The following is a 22,550-nucleotide window of genomic DNA, read 5'->3' as shown; positions in this document are numbered from 1 at the left end:
ATGTGACGGAGTCCTCACTGTGGGAAGTTTTCAAGATGGGGTTGGACAGGATGCTGGAGAATCTCATCCAGGCTCCCCTTTTCCGTGAAAGGTTGGACCAGATGAGTTTTGGAGGTTCCTTCCATCCTGGACTCTTCTATTTTTCTGTGAGCCTCTTTACTTTGGTAAAACTAATAAACACACCCTCCCCAAATAGCCCATATAATCAAAAAAGGTCAGCTAATCTGGGATACTGCAAGGAATGAAACAGGTGGGAGAATAATGCAGTATTTGCAAAGAAAGTTAGGGTTTTAATATTGCATTTTAATTTTATCATATATTAACAAAACTGGGGAGTCATTAGACTGCTACTGACAAACTTTTGTTCCACATGGTGTCATCATGTTTCAGGCATTAGTTTAATGGACTTGAAGTGTGGTGGTGCAATAGTTTCCAGGCTGTAACAGAGAAACCATGAAGTGCAGGAGAGCCTTTTCCTTCCCCCCTGCCCCAAAACAATTCTCTATGAGCTGCTAGGAGAAAGTTAACACATTTTTGGTGATTGTATTCATGTGCATCACTAATTTTTTCTGAATCTTTAATTCTGTTGTGCTGCCTTTGACTTGAGAGGAGTAATTTCCAAGGGCTTCATTGCAAACCCTCGCTGGTACTGTGCTGCTGTAAAGACCTGCCAGAAAGAGAATGGGATGATAATTGAGATAGAAACTGAGAAAGATGTTTTCTTAGTAATAATTGAGAAAGAAAAGCTCTTGCATTGGCTGTTCCATAGCAGTCAGTTGATATGAGAAAAAACTTAATTTCCAGTCACCCTTGTGTAGCTTTTTGTGGTAGTTTATGGTAGAGCTCATTACGCAGCATATATTTTTAATTTCATTACTATTATCAATTTATTTTTTATAAAATGTTACCAAACAAGTAGCTGAGAATCTAAACCTGCAGTCTTACATCAGTCTGACTGCTGCTTACCTGGGATCAACCTCTTTATCTGAAACTGGTCAACTCACGGAAGGGGTGTTCAGCTTGGCAAGACCATGCTAAAGGTAAAATTCCTTCTTTATGTTGAAAATTAACCACCTCAGAAATCTGAGTGAGATTAATCTCTAATTCTGTGTTGGCAACATTACAGAATTTTAGTCTTATCACTACCTGTAGGGAATTATGACAAAGAATTGCAAACTGTAAGATAGAATTAAGGCTAAATCCATGAATTAGGAGGCTGTTCTGCTGCATCTGCTAAATGCAAATGAATTGGATCGTTGGACTTACCCTCCTTAGGAAATTAATTTTGTGATAAAATGAGAGGAAAAAGTGCAAACTTACTAATAGCAGCTTGAAAATTGACAGTGGAGGTGGACGCCCCCGAATCTCAGCACTACCTGCTTAAAGGCCCTTGACTTATGCAAAGCAATAAAATTTTGATTAAGGAAAAGAATACCAGGTGCTTACAGTGATTGATTTCCTTTTCTGGTTTCCTTATGAGTTGTGAGAATTTGTCATCAAGATGAGGAGCTGTGTCTATTAGAGCTCCACACAGGGAATATGTGATGGAAGAGGTGAGGTGTGCTCTAATGCAGTTACACTGATCTGCTTCTGATGGGGGTGAGTGAAATATCCAGGGCTGCTGTAATACAAAATGGGTATTTATAGGGCTGTAAAAATATAAATGGCTTGTATGTGGGTTGTAATCCTGCTTTCAAGGAAAATGTCTTCTGAAAATTGTCAAGATGTAGCACTGCCAGAATCCAGCTTTAGTTTTCAGGGTTTACACAGGTGTCTGAATTCCTCTAAAGCGAACTTGCAGTGACCAAAGCTCCAAAGCTGTGTAAAGTCCCTGATGTGAGTCTAAATAATTTCACTCTCAATGCCTGAGGCTGCAGTACAACCAATTAAACAGAGTGTTTCATCTGTGACACAATAATACTGAAAATTTGACAGAACTGATGAGATAATTTCTAATACAATGAAGTACAGTTTGCATTGTCTTTTGGAATTTCCCATACAAATGCTGCCTCAAAAACACATCGAGAAGTATCTTGGGCAGATCATGATCAGCTACCAACACCTACAGCCAACTAAATTAGACTTGGTGGTTTCAGTGTCTAATCTGTAATATTATCTTGTATTTTTAATTACTCTTGCATTCCAAATGCCATTGCTTTAAGAAAAAACCAACTTGGGATGTTTGAGCTGTAGTGGAGTTAAAAGTTGGTTGTTGCCTGAGTTTATCAGAGAGATGCCCTCCCCTTGTCCTTTCTGAATTAGTCTTTTATTGTTCAAACTGTACTGCATCCTGGAAGATTCCAGAAAACTTATTGTTTCTGAAAACCAGATGAAGATTTTCCATTGAGTTTTAAAATGTTTTGACTAAGTCTTCTCTCTTCCTCCTTTTTAGATACAATTTATTACATGGGACTGGAGGAGATTGCAGATTCATGCACTCTTCATTAGAGCTTTTCTGTTGCCTGTCAAACCTGTGGCAATCAATTATTTTGCTTTATAGATCAATTATAACTATAATGATTTAGAAGACACTGAGAGGGAACCTCTGACTCTAACTCAGGTAGAAATGGCTGTAAAATAAGGACATGATCTTCAACAGGTGCTGGAGGTGCAAGTCAAGGTTTAGACAAAGCTATCAGGGCTGTCTTTAAGTTCTTCTCTCTGTTATCAGTCCGCCTTCACTTCTGTAAAACTCCTCTTTCACTAGTTTTTGTGGGTACTTCTGCCTTGATTTAAACCTGTTCAGAAACGGCAGTTTATTCATCTAATTTAATTGAATGCCATTAATGAAATTGCATTTGCCAGGCAGCTTGGCACTAACACCCCTCGTGTGCAGTTGGAAACTCTTTGGTTACACAGCAGTGATTCCAGCAGATGGAAGTGAGCTGCCTTGTGTTAAAATTTTTGTGGTCTGGTACAGTGAAAGTAGAGTGTTGCAATAACCAATTGCAACTTGTTTATTATGTACTACAGCTTCTCAGGTTAATTTTTGGAGGTTTGTTATTTTTTACATGTGTGGTTGAATTTTGCACGATTTGCAGTCTAGTTAGAAATTATTTTTTTCTAGCAAACACGATTAAAAGAAGACACTGTGCAGTGTTCTGTTTTAGTGATTTTGCAGATAAATCAATATGCTCAAGAAGACAAAAACCTTGGTTTTTTTTTTTTCTTAAAGCACTATACTCATGAATTTTGCATGGCTGTGGATTCCAAAAGCCAGCATATAAAGGAGAAGCTAGGTTTGCTAAATATGACTACTGAATGCTGATTCAAAGCTCAGACTGCATTTCTGTCTGCTATTAATACCCTCATCACTGTTGTTATCATCTTCCTTTCTTCTATCCACTTTAGCTATTTCTGGGTAAGTAGGTGGATGGGAATTCTTTTGCCACAGTGAAACTGAGCTGGAGAATAAGAGGACCAGATCAAGATTGCTGAAGTTGTTGTGTATCTGCTGGCAAATATGCAAAATATTTGCTGTTAGATTTGGCTGGTTGGCAGGTTCACAGACATAACCCCAAACTCTCTGACTTACGTGGGAACAAAATCCAGCCAGTAGTCAGGACATTCCCCTAGGGAATATTCCCTGTGTTCCTCAGAAGTGTGCAGGGAATAAAAGATGTGTTGAGGGAAAGGGCTGATGATTCAACAGGTACCACAGGAAATGTGATCCACAATTTCCAGCTCACAGATTTGGGGCTGTGTTGGTTTAAGCCTGTTGGGGGTGATAGAAAAGCTTGTCTTTCAGAATGGCTTTCATATTAAATGTCAGCATATCCTTACAGGAAGTTCCTGTGTCTCATGTCAGGCTGTCACTGGCGCAGCAGGTGGCCTTAGGCAAGTCAGCTTTTGTGGACCAATTCTCCAGTTATGTCAGGTCTGACTGGGGAGGAAAGGGGAGGAAACAGCTGCTCCAGGTCCTGTCATGCTACTGACCGCATTTACCAAACATCTCTGCTGGCTTGGTAAAGAGAATGAGGTTCCCTTCATCATTTCTAATGGGAGATCCTAGCAAAACAAACAAACACAGAGAAACAGTCCTTCTCTGGAGGACTCTGTGACAAATCATCAGGAGCAGAACTGGCAGGTCTTTCTCTCTGAGACATCAGAGAAGGAAACATCATCTGGTATGCCCTGTCCTCTCATACATAATCCAGGTTTTAATAATGGGAGAGGAACTGGATGTTTCATTCTGTTCTTTATTTTAAGCCTCTATCTTTAGCTCCTTAAGACATTTTTTTATTATTAATATTCTGTCTCCCTCTGTTACCCTGGAAGAGTTGGCAACTTCAAATATGTTCTTAATATTTCTTTGTATTTTTGTCTATTTTTTCCCCCAGGGCTTGTGTTATCTTGGGTGTCATATTCCTCCTGTCATCTATATGTATTGTGATCAAAGCCATCCACGATCTTGCGAAGAGGGTGCTTCCAGAAGTGGTAAGGTGATTCCTGTTCTCTTAAATGTTCTCTTTATTCCCTGCCCTGCCAGTGGGACTGAGAAATGCCAGTGTCTCCTTTCAACAGCCCCCCTGAACTCTGTAAGCTCTAGCAGCTGCATTTCCTGCCTGGCTGCACATACTGGCCCATGTCCTCCAGCATTATTTTTTACTTATGTGATGGAGTCTACTCTACTTCTGGAGTTTAATTATGGGTTTTTATAGGTTTGACCCCAAATGTCTCTCAGTGTAACCACTTAAAGCTTCTACCCAACACTGTGGGAGCTCACTTACAGGGAGCAGTCCTCTCTGGGCTTAATGAACGTACTAGAATTTTATGAGAAGAATGTTTCCACAGTTTACTACTCCAACGGCTTCAGTATTGTATTTCCAGTGTGGAAAAAATGTACTTTTGGATTTATTTTAATGTCTTCCAGCTCTTGCCTCCAACTCCAGAGCCATGTACGTGTGGCAGGGATGAAACAGGTGAGGGGGAACATGCTGGGTGAAAGAGCTGAGCTGCCTTTTAGACTGACTCATCACAAAGGGCTTCTCTCCTGCTCTCTGCTGTATTCTGGCTGTGAAAGCAGCCCCTACCTGGCCTGTGGAGCAGCTCTCCCCCGTGGCCTTTCTCTCAGCTCTGCTCTGGCCTGTCCTGCTCGCTTCCTTTCAGGCTATTAACTTCTACTCATCTTAACAAGCTGCTCACTGGGAAAAAACATTTGGCAGTGGTTCCATCCCAAAGGACTCTTCCTAATGTGCTCAGACAAAATGAGGCTTCAGTTCAGTTGTTGTGTGCACAACCTCAGAGCCTTGTCTTCAGCCTTTGTGAAGTCTGGTCTGGTTGTGTGTCCAGCCTCTCACATCAAGGGTTCACCCTGCCAAGTGCCATTCTCCACACAGCACCACACAGAAACCAAAACTCCTTCCTTCCAACCAGGAGATGGAGGCAGAGCTGGAAAATAAAAAAGCCAAAATGGAATTCCATCTGTTACCCACTGTCAGCAGTGCAGATGACCTACTGGGTCCTGTGTTCTCATGGAAACTTGCAAGAGGCTGGGAAATTCCAGGAGCTTATTTTCAGTAGTTCACTGAAATCTGGCTGAAGATGAGTAGCCCATGACTTCGCATGTTACTGAATCCCAGCCAGGTGCATTGTTTGACTGCAGGTGATTCATGTTCTCTTTGCATTTTGCTTGCCCTCCTTTCCAGTCCTCATAATTTCCTGCCTCCTCAGCTTTGCCAGCCTCACAGCACATGGAGTTCACCAGCCTGGTTCTGTCAAAATGATCTGGGTTAGCTTAAACACTTTCAGTAGCTGATTCTTAAACCAAACCAAAACATGTTGACAGAACTGGGTTGGGGGCTGAGCACGTGCCAGTGAGGCTGAAGAGGAGGCAGATGAGGGTGAGGGTAGACCCTGCTGTGATGGTAAGCTGAGGGCAGCTTCTTAACTTGTCTGTACCCAAACAGTGCAAACTGGCTACAAAGTTAGAAAATGAAATATAGATTCCTGATTCAGTGAAGGAGAAGGGAAAAGGGGCGATACAACCGTAATTAAAACACTCATTTTGGTGAATTTCTGGTAGTGTATGTCAGATTAACTTGGATACCTCAGTCTAATTCATTGTGGAAAAATGCTCTATTATTTCTATCAGTAGGAACAAAAATTTAAAAGTTTCTTCATCTATATCTAACTCTTTCATTATTACAAATTTTGTCTACAGGAGCGGGCTCTATTTCTGACGTGGGGAGAAATGTCTCATATTTGGGTTGTGAACATTTTTTATGATTTGCAGGCATATTGTACTTCCTCATTTTAAATGTCTTTAAATGCATAGTACAGAAAAAAATATGGAATCAGAAAGGCATCCCTGAAGAGAAGATCCCACTACATTTTCAGTGTCCTGTAAGAATGATTTGTACAGATCCCTTTTGTCACAGACTGCCTTGGATTCAGTTTCCTGTGCTGAATCTGTGTCAAGCAGGTAGGATTTAGAGTGGGTACTGCTTACATCTCACACAGTATCAGGGCACTGATGGATAATCTTCCTCCTGTGACTGTTCTCACTCATCTGGGCACTCAAGTACTCCAACAGTTTGAAGGATGTGTCTGGCAAGGCTCAGGCTGTGGGTGACTGGTGGCAGGGTAAAAGCCACATGCACACACCTAAAGCATTTTCATGCCTGGCAATTCTATCTGGAATGTAGATTGGAGCTTGGGATGAAAAGAGATGGTACTTTTCTTCAATGTCTCTTAAATGGCATGGCAAGGATTTTAACTTCCAAGCTTTTCAGTACATCTCCCTGTGGGAAACTGATTCAGCAAGGGTTGTGTGACAGGTGAAATATCTCTGTGCAAACTCAGAATAACAGTGAAAAATGGGAATGCTCAGAGGACAGCACCACTGCTGCAAGTCATGGCCAGTGAGGTATAATGCCTAAGGGTTGCAACATGAAAAATAATTGGGGGAAGAGGATGTTGTTGAATAGAAACCTTTCCAGTTGCCCTAGTTGTGCCTGAGTGTGATGCTGATTTTCAGTTGCCCCCTTAGCTGCTCTAAACAGAAATAGTTGTTCTTCCCAGTCGTTTGGGTCTTTGTTGGTTGTGTTCCCAGCAAAGCTGCACCTGCCCAGGCCATATCATCAGCATCTGAGCAGAGAAATCTGCTCAAATCACATCAGTGGGAGGCAGAAGTTTTTGCTTCTGCTCCCTTATCCAGGGTCCTGTCTTCTACTTCTTGGCCCACTGACGAACTAATTGCTACTGATACTAATCTCTGTAGTATCTTACCATGGAGTTTGGCTCTAATATATGGATATATATCTGGAAAAATAACAGAACAATGTTTTCTGACAATAGTTTTTTGCATAGCAGTGAAGTAACCAGTTCTGCATCAAAATGGTGACCTGAAATGTGTTCTGGTGGTGCTATCTGTGTTACTGGGATATGATGTTAACTTGCTATCCTGAGACCAGGGAATTATCCTCGTGGTGTGAGCAAGAACAGAACATTAAGACCAAGAAAAGGTGGTGTAACTCCACTGGAGTCCCAAACTGGAATAAAACCAGGGTGCAGAGCTCAGCACTAGGTTAAGAGAATCTCAACAGAAGTTTCACATGTGAGTCAGAGTCGCATGATTTTTTTTTTTTTTTTTTTTGCACAGTTTACATCCTTATTGCTCTTTATTGCAGCAAAGGTCATTTAACATGCGGGCAATTTTTGAAGCGTCCTGTGAAATTTTTGCTGTGTGACTTCAGTCTTAAGGGAGATAATGTGGCAAAAAAACCCAACTGGAAAATGTTCCTCTCGGTGTTCAGATGCTGAACACAAAGTTGGTACTGTCAGCCCTGCAAATGGAGATGGTTTGGCATGCACTGCTCTGCGTGGGGGATTCGAGATTAACCTAATGATAATAATAATGCTAAGCAACATGACTTACTGCATTGTTCTCAGAGCTAAAAAGTCTCTTTTTAAGTCTTTATTTCTGGTAAACTTCAGGAACTTTGTAATAATTTCTGAGTTCGTTTTAAATTGCAGAAGTTTTGCAGAAAATAGTATTATATGTGGACAAGTTTAATTCTAGAAATTAAACAGACTGGGCAATCTGCTTGCTAATTGTGAAGAACTATGACTAAAATCCTAAAAGCAGAGTCAGTAACTTTTGAATAATTCTGGATCAGTTATAGGAAGTTCATTGTATTTCTTGTTGCATATGAGATACAATCTGTTATGTATCTGTCAGTTCTTAATATGCACATAGCAAAAATTGCTTCCATGAAAATACTAGCAATAAGAGAAAATATAAAAATCATGTGGTTAAGAAATAATTTGAGGTACTTTTCCAAATGTTTTGAACAGATATTCCTTTACTTATGTGGACACACAGAAACAGTCTTTGGTATTGTTATTTCATATGCAGGTTTCAGGTGAGGGTCTGGCAATCCTCACCAGGATTCAGAGAACCAGGAGGGGAATGACAGGTTTACTGCACATTAAATGCCATTTCCAGCTTGACTTCCCCAATCTGTGAGGGGCTTAAATGTCCACAGATCCTTGTTAGACTGCAGAGAGGAGCTGCTCAGTTTACCTGGTCACCCATTTGAATTCTCTTTTATCTCATGCTGAATGCAATTTTGCTGAAACCCTGTGAATGACAGTACTCCTGATCTGCACTGGCAGAGGAGAGAGGACAATTAAAGCTCCTGACTTCCTTTTCTGTTTCTTGTTTGTTTCCCCTCTTGCTGTGTCTCAAATTAAAATGAACAATAGGTAATGTGTGTCTCAACACAAGCTTTCAGCACAGGCAGTGCTTTTGTAATTCTTTTGAATGCCTCAAAACCTTGGGAAGCACATAAACAGTGTATTTCTCCTTTTGGTGCCTTAGCTTGATATGCTAAGGACTGTAGTTAACTTTGGCATAGCCTGTAAGGCAGGATATGAATGACTAGGTAGATTAATTAGTTTAAAATAACTTGGATGAGTTTAATGATAAGGGTTTTCTCTGGAATTTTGATTTTGGTAGTGTGTGTTTCCTACATTCAACAGTAACCATGGCCCTACTGGCCCAAAAGGCCCAAATTTGGTCTTCAGTGACTTTTGTCATGCCTTTCTTTGTCATTTTATCTCCATCTTTAGAAGATTTAACCAAGGAAGCCTGGAGAGCCCACAGCAGTCAAAGGATAAAGGGTCACCAGGGATTTCTGCAACGTGTTCATTTTTGCAAATTACTGTTTAGCACTGAATTGATGTTTTTAGAGAACTTTAACTGTGGGTTTCATTTCCTGCAGTTAGGAGCAAGTCTAGAAATTGTCATTATTAGGTAAACTTAGGGTTTTCCCTTTGCACAGGACTTTATATTTATATTACAATTAAAAAGAAGCCTGCCCTGAAAAATGATATTCAGTGTCAGGAGAGTTGGCCAGACAATTAATTATACACTTAACATATAATTCTGTATTTGTATTAATTATACCTCTCTTAACTGTGGGGAAAATTTCATTTTCAAATAACTGAGATATATATTAATCCTCAGTGTTCAAAACAGAATCCCTTGTGCCGATGTTTCTGGTATTTGTGATGTAGAGCAGCGTTCTTCAGCAATGGTCCATAGAATGGTGTATGCTTTGAAATCAATTATTTAATGAAGTCATGAATTTCAGGGTTGATGGTAAGATAGATGTAGGAGAAATATTGCAGCTGAAGGGATCTGTTTGTCCAGGAGAGCTGGAAAATGCCAGTATTGAGTAAGTGCACTGGGAAGGGAAATGGATCTTTTTTTTCTCCCATATATTTGAAGATTTTCACGTTACTTTTTGCGAGCATTAAAAAAAACGTATGATGGGTCCCTGGTTCTTGGAGAGAGGAGTAAATGAGGAGAACAGAGTTTTCATGTCACTTCCAGAGGGGCTTTGCCTCACCATGTAACCTCATTTGTGGAGATGCTTCATTTTCCTTTGGAGGCAAATTTGGGTGTGGGAGGGGAGACAATTTCTGCCTTCGCCAACACGTACGCGCCAGTCGCTTCATTGAGCTGCAACCTCCACTCTCACTTGCCTGGAAGGATCTTTAATTAAAGCTTCCTCATTCTGAGAATTTAGAGATGTGATGACATCTTCCACTTGCCTTGGAACACGTTGGTTTGGAAGGAAATCTTGCTGTTTCTCTCCTACTCTTGTATCTCCAGGATGCTTCAGTTTTTGGGTAAGATTCCTGAGCCCACACCCTGCCCCCAGCCCTTCCCAGGATCTTTCAGTGACACTGTCAAACTCAAAAAAGTTTGGAAATGATGGAAAAAAAAAATATGGAAAGATTACAAAACCCAAAGAGAACAAGTATTATACAGGAGAGAGAGACGTGCCATTAATGTCTGGGAACATTACAGCTGCAAATTCCAGTTCTTTCTGTGTTCTCGTCCTATTTTTTATATAGCTGGGAATTTTTTATTTAGCTGGGAATATTTATTCTGTATGGGTCTGCTTCATGACATGCTGCAGTTATTATTTCAGTTTCATATCATTGATCCCTAAGGAAATATTTTTCACCAACCAGATCTTTGACTTTTTGCTCCCCCTCCCTCTTTTCCTTTTTTTCCTTTGTTCCAGCACTTGCTGAAAGTGTTACATGAAGCAGGCCAGCTGCTCTTCTTTCTGGAGTGTTTGGAATTAAAGTTTCTGATAATTTTAGCTCTTGTTCAATACACCTGAATTAAGAAGCTAATCAGTAACTGACATTTGGAAGAGAATTTGGAAGAGAAAGTCTTCATTTTTGTTTACCCTTCAGGTTAATTTAAATGAATATTTCTCAGATCATGTACTTTAAGCTGGGTTTTGTTCCTACAGTGATGAGTGTTGAACCTAAAATAGAATAATTTCTTGTTGGATCAGAAATAATTTACTGAATTTCCCTTTCCCCTAGCTATGAGATTCAGAATATTTCCCTTATTATTACTTTCAGCATTTGTTCTCCAACCTGTGTTAGCCATAATAAGATAATTCCCAGTAGGGGAAGGAATTACCATTCCTTTATTGATGTTTCAGAGAGCAATATCCACAGCCAGTGCTGTCCCTGAGGATTTGGTACACACACATTTCACTACAAATAGGAAGGAATAGTGATTTTGCATACTGTTGATGACATCATGTTTGGATTTCTGTGTAAATTTTAGTGACTTTTATTAATTTTATTAATATATTGAGAAAGGAATCTAAAAATCCTTGAGTGTAGGTTTTGAGCATTGTGTGGTGTTTGCTTTTGCTGCTGTTAGTGCTTGCCAGCTCTGTGATAAAAAAACCCTTCCTCATTTGCCCATTTACCTTCATCATGTCAATTAACTAGATATTCTTGCGTAGTCCAAATATAATTTAAATGTGAATGATGTGCTTTATTTTGACCACAAAGAATTTTCAGACCTTGTGGCAATTCTTTGCCACAAAGATTTTTCAGGCCTTTTCTTGTTTCTTAAAGTAAGGCTCAAAAATCCCAACCCAACTGTGCTGAAAAGACTGTTTTAATCTCACCTGGGGTTGTAAATCAATATCCATTTACTATTCAGTTACTGCTTGCATTTCCCTGGGTAATCGTATAACACATGTAATGTCAATGCAGTTTGGCATTTGTCCTCATTAGTATGGCAAAGGACACTTTTTTGCAAGAGTAAGCAAGCATCATGCCATATTTGTGACATTTCCTGCAGAACAAAGGAGGAAAGATGCAATCAGTTTGTGTACGAAGGACATGCAGCTCCTCTCATGTGGTGCATCCATATTTTATATTTTATAAATAAAATCTCTGGAAAAATTAGGCCATATGTTATTCTATTGTATGTTATTGATTACAGCTGAAAAAAGAAGGTGGGGGTGGGACAGTGTAGCTTTGTGAGATCTAATTGGTTTATTGGTTTAACAGTTTAAAATAAATACATCATAAACATATATTCAACAATGTCAGCAGTTGGATTATAGGCCAGTAGCAACATAACAAATAACACTTATGAGTATACACACATATGTCCTTATACACTTTCCCTATATATTTCTAAGCTTCATATATAATTTATTGCTTGCCATTTCAAATCAAAGTATCATATACATTAATTATACATTAGAATCTTGCTTTATAATTGTTATTTCTGTGTATGGCTTGGAGTTTGGCCTAAAATACAACGTGCTTCTTGCATGTTGTCGAGAATGTTGAGATCCTTGAATTGAAGAGTAAGCCAGGGTTAGGGCAAATGTATCAGCTGCACAGCATTCTTGGCTCAGGTGGAAAGCCTCAGCTCCAGATTTTAGCACATGGTGATAAGAAAGACAAGCTGGTGGCTGCTCCCCACATGGAGGGTGATGTGGAGTGCATTGCTCCTGCTCATCGGGAAAATCAGTCTCGCTCTTGTGAGGGTGGACAGATACAATCTGAATTTATGTGCCGGGACTTTGGTGTTAAAACAGTGTGGATGGATTCTGGGAGAACAGGAAGCATCTAATAGTTAAGCAAACCCTTTGCAGGAGTCCTAAGGTCACCTGAGAGAGTTCTCTGCAGCCTCAGCCCCTCAGTTCCCAGCCCCCGTGCCTTGCCATGGCGTCCAGCACACTCTCTCTTTGTTATCTGCTTTTTGAAAAATCATTCTGTGCTCTGGAATTGCTTTGTCACACCAAAGACAAGTTTAAACATTCATAAGATTTTTTTTTTTTTGTACTAATAATAGATGTTTGTATCTCCCTGTGAAGAGCCTTGTCTCCTGCTTGAGTCAGAGACTGGGCTGTTGGTTTGTTTTCTGACCGTGAAGTGCAATGAAAACTCATCCCTTTTGAAGTTTGCTAGTCAGAGGGACCCTCTGGCTTCCCAGGAGCTCCCTTTAGACTGATTAGATAAACTGTTTATTACTTGGAGAAAGTGTGAAAGAGATTTGGACTTTTTTCTGGTTTTTTTTTAAAGTGTTTGTATTAGAAACATCTCTGTTGCTCTCTCTATAGTAACATAATCCTTCAGGGGAAGAAGAGGGAGTCCTTTTTGACTGAGTGGCATGCTCTGCAGAGGGGCTTTTAGTGGTCCCAGTGTGCCCAGATGATTTGGCAGCTGCTGGGGGAGCAGGAGGCTGTGGGAAGCATGTGAAGGAAGGGCTGGGGAGCAGGGTGGGAGCAGAACCTAGCAGGTGCTGGGGAGGATGGTCACCAGTCACCTGGACTGGAGAAGGGTCATTGCTGGGATCCAGGAGACAGATGGTGAGTTGCAGAGATGGGCAAAATTAATATTTAACAACACAAACTCAGCTCAGTTTGGGCCAGCCATGACTTCTCTCCTGCCAACACCATCTGTAGCATTCCAGAAACACATCCCTACCTCCTGAGCCAAGAGGAGCCAGGCTCAGCAGAGGAGAGGCAAAACACTGTGAGACACCAGGTTCGCTGGAAAGGGAAAAAATGGCATGAAAAAGGCAGTTCCAGTAATTCCCAGCTCCCACAGGAGTGTGGAGGAACTTTTGGCTGGTTCAGAGGAAGCCAAGGAGAGGGCAGGGGAGTGGGAGGAAGCCTGCAGCTGTTGGGGTGGGAGAAGGAGCTTGTTCTGGGATCAGTGACCAAGGAAGGACAGAGCTTCCTCCCATACCAGTGAATGTCTTTTGACTCCACACTGTACAGAGCAGGTGAAATGAGAACATTTTACATCTCAGACTGTAACTGAAGGAGAATGGGCAGAGAGGAGCTGGTAGAAATAATATGTGAAATCAGGGCAAAGTTTTAGGGTCAGAATTAGCAATATGCATTCTAGGGAAAGATTAGAAACGCAAATCAGCTATAACGTAGTTACTAGGATGGGAATTGGTTTAAAATATTTCTACCTAATAAGCCGAGCACTTGGAAGAATCCATTGTGAGATTTTAATTTTTTTTTTTTTTTTTTTACTTTCTCCAATAGATTCAGGAAGAGATCAAAGTTGCAACATAAAAACGAACAAACTTTTTCTTAAGCCATAAGATTACTGCTGCTTTTGGTGAAACCCTTGAAAGCAAGGACAGAACAGTTGTGATAATTCCGCAGCCCCTCTCCTCAGCTGCACAGCTGGGGACAATGCATTTGGAGAAAGTGGAGGAAAGCTGCCTGCTGACTCCTATTATTCCTTTCCTAGGAATGGTAAAAGAGGAAAAGATTTTATTCCTAGGAAAGCTTTCTTCTAGGAAAGAAAGCATAAAACCACAGCATAAAATAAATCTTAAGTAGGGACATTGCAGCTATTTAAAGTGCTGTGTGTTGAGAAGGCAACCCAGGATGGGCACCTTGCTTTCTATGTACAGTGCTGGTCTATACATGAAGCCATCGAATCAGAAATAGGTGTCCTTTAATCAAGGCCTCATGTACAGTGAAGTAGCAGTGAGGGGATATGATGAAAAGACATGGAAAAGAGAGGCGCTTGATTTACCACACCGGGAAAAGCCTTTATCATATGGAAACGATCAGAATTTAAATTTGTGGTGGTTTGGTTTGTTTTGGTTGTGGGTGGTGGTGTTTTTTTTTTTTTTTTTTTTTTTTTTTTGGGGGGTTTTTTTGTTTGGTTGTTTGGTTTGGTTTTGGTTTTTTCCTCATCTGTCCCGATTCGCTGCCGCTTTGGTTAAAACGCCAGGGAGGCTGGGCACGGTGGGCCGGGCTGGGTGTGCCCCGGGCTGGGTGTGCCCCTGCTGCTGTCAGATGGGCGGGCAAAGGGCACGGAGGGGTCCGCAGGGACACGGGGCCAGATGGCCCGGCTCATTTTATTAATTTACATCTCCATTACGGCTCCTCTTCCCTTCGTCTCTCCGAAGGACGGGTTAGTTTAATGGGAATCATTTCACAGCCTGGGGGGGACGTGTTTAACCCTCTGGAGCCCGCGGCCCCGCGCTGTTTGTCACCGGCGTGTCCCGGACACCTCAGCTCCAGCCCTCGGCTCATCCACTGAATGCTAAACCGATTCCAGTTTCCTGGCAGCGGAGCAGCGCCGAGGCGATGCTTTGAGCTGTGTCTCTTCCCTTTGATCGCCGCCCGCTCAGGGAGCAGTCCGTGCTGCTGGGCATCGCCCCTCGGGCTGCTCTGGGACAGCCCTGACACCTCCTCGGCGACAGCAAATTGCCTCCTCACTCCTCTTCTTCCAGCTCTGGGCTGCCTGCACGCCCGCAAAACACAGAGAGGTACTGAAAAAAAGAGATTTTTTTTCCTGTAGCGTTTGTTTCGTGCGGGGTCTGCCGCCTCCCGGTGGCTCCTGCGAGGAGCGGCACACAGCAGGAGCTGCTGCTTTGGGGGTTCTTTAGGGATGAAACCGGGAATTCCGCCTTCCCAAAACCTGTTTGGCACAGCCTAAAGCGTCTGCATTCGCAGCAAGGGTTTTAATTTTTTTTTAATTTTTTTTTTTTAATTTCTTCCCTTTCTTGCCTCCACAGTGATAATAAAGGAGCTTCGATTTTTCGGGTCTTCTGCGTTATCAGTGGTTTTTGGATTGGTATTGGCAACGAAATGAGCTCGTCCTGTGTAATTCAGTGAAAAAAAAAAACAAAACAGCAAAGCTAGGAACAATTTCTAGATCCTGAATATGTATTCTCTTATAAAAAGCCTGTTCAGCAATTCATTACTTCATTGAGGAATCTGTATCACATTTAAGCCATTCTTGGGTTCCAGTAGAGTAGCTAGACTCATTTTGATCACGACTGCACAGCACAACAACTAGCAAGATGCATTTCCACATACTGTGATTTTAGTGACATGTGCAGGAAAACCCCTGAATTCAGCCCAAAAATTTGTGGCACACCATGACAAGAAAAAAACCCAAAACACCAAAACAAAGGAAAAGCCCTAAATAAAGTGCCATGAGGAGGATGAAACCTGATATGATAGCACAGGGAATAAGGCATAGCATTTTCAGGACTCTGAATCAATAACTGGAATTTTGAACATCTCTACAAACAGTTTTCAAAATATCTTGTACTGTGATCCACAGAGGTTTTTTTCCTCCAAACTATGCTGGTTTGTAATGGTTTTCCAGTGCATCCATAAAGATTTCACAGGTGTAGAAAAGCAGCATTTCGTCCTCCCAAGGCTGACAGTGACACAAGTGTCAATAGCAAAGTGATTTATGCTGTCACCTCTGCTGGGCCTGCAGCGTTCAGCTCTGTGCTTCACTGAGGGGGAAGGCAAAGAAAAGAGGCAGAGACACCCGGGAGGAACCAGAGAGTCTTTGGAGGGTCTGTGGGGTGATGGGGAAACAAGGGATCTCACGTGGTCATTGAGCAATGGGTCCTTGTGCCAAGTGAGACACAAAAGAAGTGCTGGTGGAGTACAGCATTCTGCTTCAGATTGTTCTGAAGCTTTATTCTTATGCTGTATATTAAATACTAGGTAAAAATATGAGATTAGATTAGATTAACCAACAAGAACTTGTTAGGCTATCAAAATGAAGTCTTCGGGTACAGATAAGACAATTTTTGAGAGAGGTGCATAAAAATTAGAGGCATAGTTTTGACAAGGATCTCAAATTTTGAGTGTTTTTTTGTGAAGCTTGTCCAGACTTTTGAAGCTTTGTTGTCATTTCAAACCTTCTGAGAGCTGCCAGTTTCCCTTGTTAGACTGACAGCAACCAAATATTGCCACTATTTCCTTAGTCCTTCCCCAGCACTCAGAAATTGCCTGGATATTTTCCATGTGTTCAGGTAAAATAACTTTATTAATGCTTTTTATCCTACCGTTACCCAGTACTTGGGTTCTGTGTTCTTATTGCTTCTATTTTATTCTCTTTCCCTCAGTGCATTTTGCCTTAATATTGTTAATATTGCACCAGGTCTAGAGAGAATGAGCTCATGATTGAGAGTGAGTAGAAGGAGACTTTCAAAATTACATGACGTGCAAAATTGTATAAAAATATTGAATGATTTATTTAGGGATACGGGCACATTATACCAGTAATCTAATTCCCAGTATCTTCCTAAGCAGCTTTCATAACCATTTTTTGATTTCTTTGGGTTTCAAATTGCTGCTAAAATAATGAAAATGGATGGAGCTGATGATGAATCATCAGGACAATGTTTGGTACCAACGGGGACTTTTGCCGGAGTGTTTTAATCAGGAGCAGGGTCCCAGTGGCACTGGCCCACTTAGACCTGCAGATACAAATTAAAAAAGAATTCTTGCTGTTTCCTTTATTTGTACTGGTGTTGCAACAGCTTAAATTAAAGCTTCTATCAAGGGTAATAAATGAATTTGACTCAAAGCTCTGTGGTTAGGTGGCAGACAGGCTGAGAGCCTTGGGTTTTTCTGCAGCCCATGGGCTGGTGTCCCTCAGGGGGAAAAAGGCACAAGGGCTCCCTTTAGGCACCTTATTGCCCAACCAAACACAGAGCAGTCAGCAGCAAGGGGTGGGGGGCTCCTGATGGCTTTAGAGAATGAGTGTTAAACAATAAATAATAACTTACCCTCCTTTGCCCTGCACTGACACACAGCTCTCTCCTGGGCGAGGCTGGTGCAAATTAAGCAGTGAAAATGTTTCTGTGAAATGGAAGTACCTGAAAAAAATTGCTTTCTATGAAAGAGCTAAACCTTTCCTTACACATCAGCATCAGAAGTTTTATGGATGTAGCTCGAACCAGACTTTTGAAAATGGAAACTGAACAAAACCAGAGCAAGCCCAGAACCAGAAACAACAATAAATGGTTATTTCTTACACTCAGAATCAATATTGGTCTGGTAAGTGGGATTCTATTTTCAAGCCTTTGTCCTGCCTGTGGGGACTTCATTCCTGCTGGCATTGGATGACCTGGCAGTCTGCATTCAGCCCCACAGGTAACATAACCTCCTGACTCTGGGGAGACTGGGTCAATTCACAATTTGTTGGTTGCAACTGTCAGTAATTATGGCTGCAAAAGCAATTGCAGGTGACAATACGAGCAAAATAAGCACCAGCTGTTGTGGAAGTCATAAGGTAGGAAATCTTGATCTCAGGTTGTGTTTCTCAGTAGCACAAATAATTGCATAGTAATTAGCACTATTTGCCGTTTAATAGGTGGGACATGACCAGAAGACATACTAATGTCTGACATATCTTTTTTTTTTTTTTTTTTCCAGGATGATTTTCTGTACAGTGTCTCTGTTCTAAGTGGAATCCTTTGCACTGCCTTGGCAGTAATCAAATTTATGCTGGGAAAGGTCCTCACAAGCAGAGCACTGATAACTGATGGTGAGTGTCACATTGATCCTGCTGCCTTTATAGGCTCTTCCAGGGACCCCCTGCACGATCACAACCGTGAAAGAGCATGAGAAATGGAAAAAACCCAGACCCTAGAAGAGTCTGTGGCACTGCTGGCCTCTAGCACAAATAGCTCAGATGAAATGGGAACGTCTGGTAGTGAATGTGTGGACAGTAAGCAAAAACAGAGTTAGGGGTAGAGCAGATAATGGACTACAGGTGTATTAGAGGTTGGGCTGCAGCAGGGGGATGTGACACCAATTTAGAGGGCTTTGGTTAAATCACCTCCAGCCTCACTGCCTGTGCCTGGTAAAACCCTGAAAGTCCAAATGAAGGAAAGTCTGCTGCAGAAACCTTTCCTGCCACAGCAGGGATCACCACCAGCATCCACAGGCACGCCCTTTGGTGTCACTTGTCACCACAGGGCTTTCCCTGCCATTCAGCAGAGCTGCTGGAGCGTGGCAGGTGTGAAACAAAACCCTGCCCTGGCCCTGCTGGGGTTTGGCACAGGGTGGATCTTCTCCTCTGCCTCCTGGGAACACCTCACTGCCACCACTGCTCAGCCCAGGTGTGCCGCACCTGTCTGTTCCTGGTTTTAAAGGTAGGTTTAAAATCATGCTTTAAATGTAGGTCCAGATATTCCTCTTACTGACGGGGCTCAAGCTTCTGAGTCCTCAGAAATCCCAGGGATCTGCCCTTGAAATGGGTGAGGCCCCAGTGATGGCAGAAGTTTCACAGCCCCCTACAAATCTCTGCCAGTTTTTATCTGCCAGGGCAGTTTGAAATATGCTGCAGACACTTCAGGGTGTTCATGATTCATGGGTTCTGGTACCGAAATTATTTTACTCTTTGCTAAAGATTTCACTTTAAGGAAATCCAATTCTCAGCTTACTCTAGAGATACATAAAATTTGCTTTATTTTAAGCAAATTAAGCATACTTAAATTTCTTTCTTGATGATGTGTGATAACACATATTATGAGTATCTCTATCATCCCACTTATATAAATTCTTCATGAGTGTTTTTATTTTAAATCTGAAGGAAGCAAAAAAGGCGTCAGAATAGCAGTGAGGGGGTTACAACTAAGCTACTGCCTGCCTGCATTTGGGATTCTCTCCCAGTAGACCTCCAGCTCAGAGATCTTATTCTTTCCAATGGGCTCTGCCACTCCAGACATTTTAAAACAAAAATATCTCTCCAACCTGCAAAAAGGATTCTGGAAAGGATGCTGGGAGCTGCAGCCCAGTGAGTCTGAACTCTTCTGAAACTTCTGAGTCTGAAACTTCTTCCAGTGCCAGGGTGGAAATGGGACACATTGTCCATTTCAGAACTGTGCCTAGGCAGGCAAATGATGAACCCTCCCTTTAAAAAAATGCAGCTTAGTTTTGAAACAGAGCAGTTTATTCAGCCAAAATATTAACTGAAAATTCCTAAATAACTCCAGCTCTGAGTTCTTCTGTATGACAGAGAAATCCCTTTCCCACTAATTACATCCTCATGCTAATGACACTGCTTCTGAGCTGGAGACTGCTCATTCTTTGATTAAAAAAATTAGGGAAAAAAGTATACAATTACCTCAGCCTGGTTTTTATCTCTCTTCTCCCCTTTAGAACTACTTTAGAAAATGTAGGAGGCTGATCTTTACATGTGTGGTTAAATATCTGCTTTCACAAGATATATTTACATATGCACTTGATTTATTAACAATCAGGAAGAGACAATGTGATTCAGCAGCTGAGACAGATTTAGCAGTCCCTTGAATATCTTTTTTTAGTGTTTTCTGTTTCCTGCTAATTTACCTCCTGTGATCCCTGGCTCCAGACCAGCAAACTGTTTTCAGTAAAAGGAGCATGAATTTTTCTTCCTAAAAAATAGGTTTATTTTCAGAACAACAAATTCTCTTTTATGCATGTCAACCTCTATTAACGATTATTATTTAGAATAAATTTGTTTTAGAGTAGGGCTTAATAGCAATATCTCTTTAAAGCCTAGATGTACGAATACTAATGAAGCAAAATGTCATTTGTACAGTTTGTTTATAGCAGAAGCTCTTGGCCTTTTGGATAATAAAAATAGCCATTTCCTGCCTTGAATATTGTGGCATCTCAGAGGCCAGCTCTGTGACAGCCAGTGATGTCAGCCAACTTTCCTGTAGGTTTTGGGTACCTGTTTCCCACCCAGATTTAGGCACCTGTTTTTTCCTATGCTGGCCTTACACTTGGAACAGTGTCTGGATTAATACCTGCAGACATTACATGATTTCCTGCCACATCAGCAAAGAAAGGTTTGGCTGAAGGAGAGTCGGGAAGGGAAAACAATTTCCTTTGCAAGAACCTTTCAAATCATTGGGAACCATCAGCCAATAATGGCACGAAAATGTTTTATTCTTTTGCATGTCGTGCTGATGGATTCTGAATTAAGCTGGAGCAGGGGAAGCAACACTGGTTTACATTTCTAATTATCAATTTATATTTTATATTCTTTATATCTGTAGACACAATATATACAATTTCAACACGTGTTAGCAGGATAAAAGAATAAATAGACAAAGACTGGATGTGAGAGGTGTGGATCAAAGGAGACACTCAGGAAGAAGGGTCAGGTGTGTCACTGTTGGCAGTCATGGGGAATTGCACAACCCTGGCTAAATCCTGTGAACAGAGCTGACTCACCAAGCTATATAGAAGATTTTGAGTTTGATATTTCATTTGTTATCTAGGTAAAATAGAGTATGGATCTACCAAATTAATGCATTCTCAGTGACTTTTTTTTTGTAGAACAGGGATATCTTTTAGGTCATTGTGGGGAAAAAATCAGAAAAACGGAATTTGGAGTTAAAAAAACAGAAAACAAGGAATGAATTAAAAAGCCCCAAATCAATACTCAATCAAAAAGGAGTTGAATGAAAAAGGGCATTAATTTTTCCAAAAGCTCTGTGAGAATTTTGAAGGCACAGTCTTGGAGAAAGAGAGAAAGGATTGAAAAAACAAAGGAATCTAAAAGGATGATCATTAAAATTGTAAATAGTAGATAAGAAGTTGCTGTGATATATCTAAAGGATAAATGGAAAATATTACCAGGATTATCCTGTGTGTCTTCAGCAATGTCTACAGCTCTAAGCAATAGTGCCAAACATGTAAATAAATAAATGGAATGGGATAAAAACTCCAAGAGAGTGTCTTTGACAGGTTACTGTGCAGAATTATTTTCTTTTCCATGAATTCCTGCCATTCATCCTTTAATTATTTTTCCCCCCTTCTAGGTTTCAACTCTCTTGTAGGTGGAATAATGGGATTTTCCATCCTTCTTAGTGCAGAAGTGTTTAAACACAATTCTTCTGTCTGGTTCCTGGATGGCAGTATAGGAGTGTTAATTGGACTTACAATATCTGCCTATGGAATCAAGTGAGTATCTGAGAGGTAGGAACTCATAGCCTTTAAGAGTTTGGGTAATTCCAGTGAAATCAATCCCTGGAATTTGTTAGACTAGCAGCCAATACTGGAGCAGAGTGTGTGGAAAGGGTTATAAAAGACTGTGTCCTCCACATCAGCTGGAAAGCAACCAGGACTTAAAAGGAAATCGGAATAATTTTAGTTTTTTGTATACCTGAAATACAATACCTGAAAAATAACCAAAAATGATGGATAAAATGAGTCCTCCTTGCCTTTATGGCCCATTTGAGTGCTGCTGTGCCAAAGGAAGTCTGGAGTAAAGGAAAGGTGCCCAAGTTTAAAGAAGGATGTTACTGGATTTCTGTCCCAGTCCTACCTTTGGCAACTTCTCAGCTGAAGGTTCCTGCTCATGTTTCAGATGCTGTTTCTCTTGAATTTTAAGATGCTTTCTTGATTCACACCAGAAACAGAATAAAAAATCAATGAAGCTCTGTCATGCACTTCATTGCTGCCACAATATCTCTTGACTGCATGGAGTCTAACCCCAATTTTGCATTTTATGGCTTATCTGCCCTAAGAGAAAGTGGGAGATGGAGCATCTTAGTTGGAATTATGCCCACTGAGAAGCAGTTCTTGGACAGGCTGCAGTCAGCCCTCAGCTGGAAGCTGTGTGGGTTTGGTTGCTTGTTTTTTTTCCGACTTGGAAAATTCAATTAACATTTTAATGGGGAGCTCCACTCCTAAATAGGTCGGTATAATCACAATTTCCACTGTGAAACTAACTGTTCTGGAAAACTGTGAGGGCTGTAACGCCATCTGAGCTCTTTTTTATTCATGAATATTTATACATTCACGTTGGAATTCTGGAAACTTGGATTTTGGGATTTTAGTATATAGGAATGCATGTGAGTTAAGATGGAGCGCTTTGGGTGCTGTCTGAGTCCTTCTTTTCCACCTTCTTTGTGGGTTTAGGTGGTTTTCTGTAATTGGTTAATGGAGTCTGCATGGCAGAGTTCAAGTAGTTAG

At 41.1% G+C, this 22,550-nt stretch overlaps 1 protein-coding gene across 1 annotated transcript in view; it reads left to right on the top strand.

Annotated features, from left to right (window-relative positions):
- Nucleotides 1-22,550, top strand: part of TMEM163 (transmembrane protein 163) — an 87,944-nt gene that overhangs the window by 63,831 nt on the left and 1,563 nt on the right. The window contains exons 5-7 of the mRNA XM_066323337.1: nucleotides 4,341-4,437; nucleotides 18,012-18,123; nucleotides 21,395-21,536. Of these exons, the coding sequence (XP_066179434.1) occupies nucleotides 4,341-4,437; nucleotides 18,012-18,123; nucleotides 21,395-21,536 (351 nt within the window). The remainder of the gene's footprint in view (nucleotides 1-4,340; nucleotides 4,438-18,011; nucleotides 18,124-21,394; nucleotides 21,537-22,550) is intronic.

Source organism: Sylvia atricapilla, chromosome 7 (assembly GCF_009819655.1).
Source record: "Sylvia atricapilla isolate bSylAtr1 chromosome 7, bSylAtr1.pri, whole genome shotgun sequence".
NCBI lineage: Eukaryota > Metazoa > Chordata > Aves > Passeriformes > Sylviidae > Sylvia > Sylvia atricapilla.
Note: the sequence above shows the minus strand (reverse complement) of the source record. Positions and strands in the feature narration are given on the sequence as shown.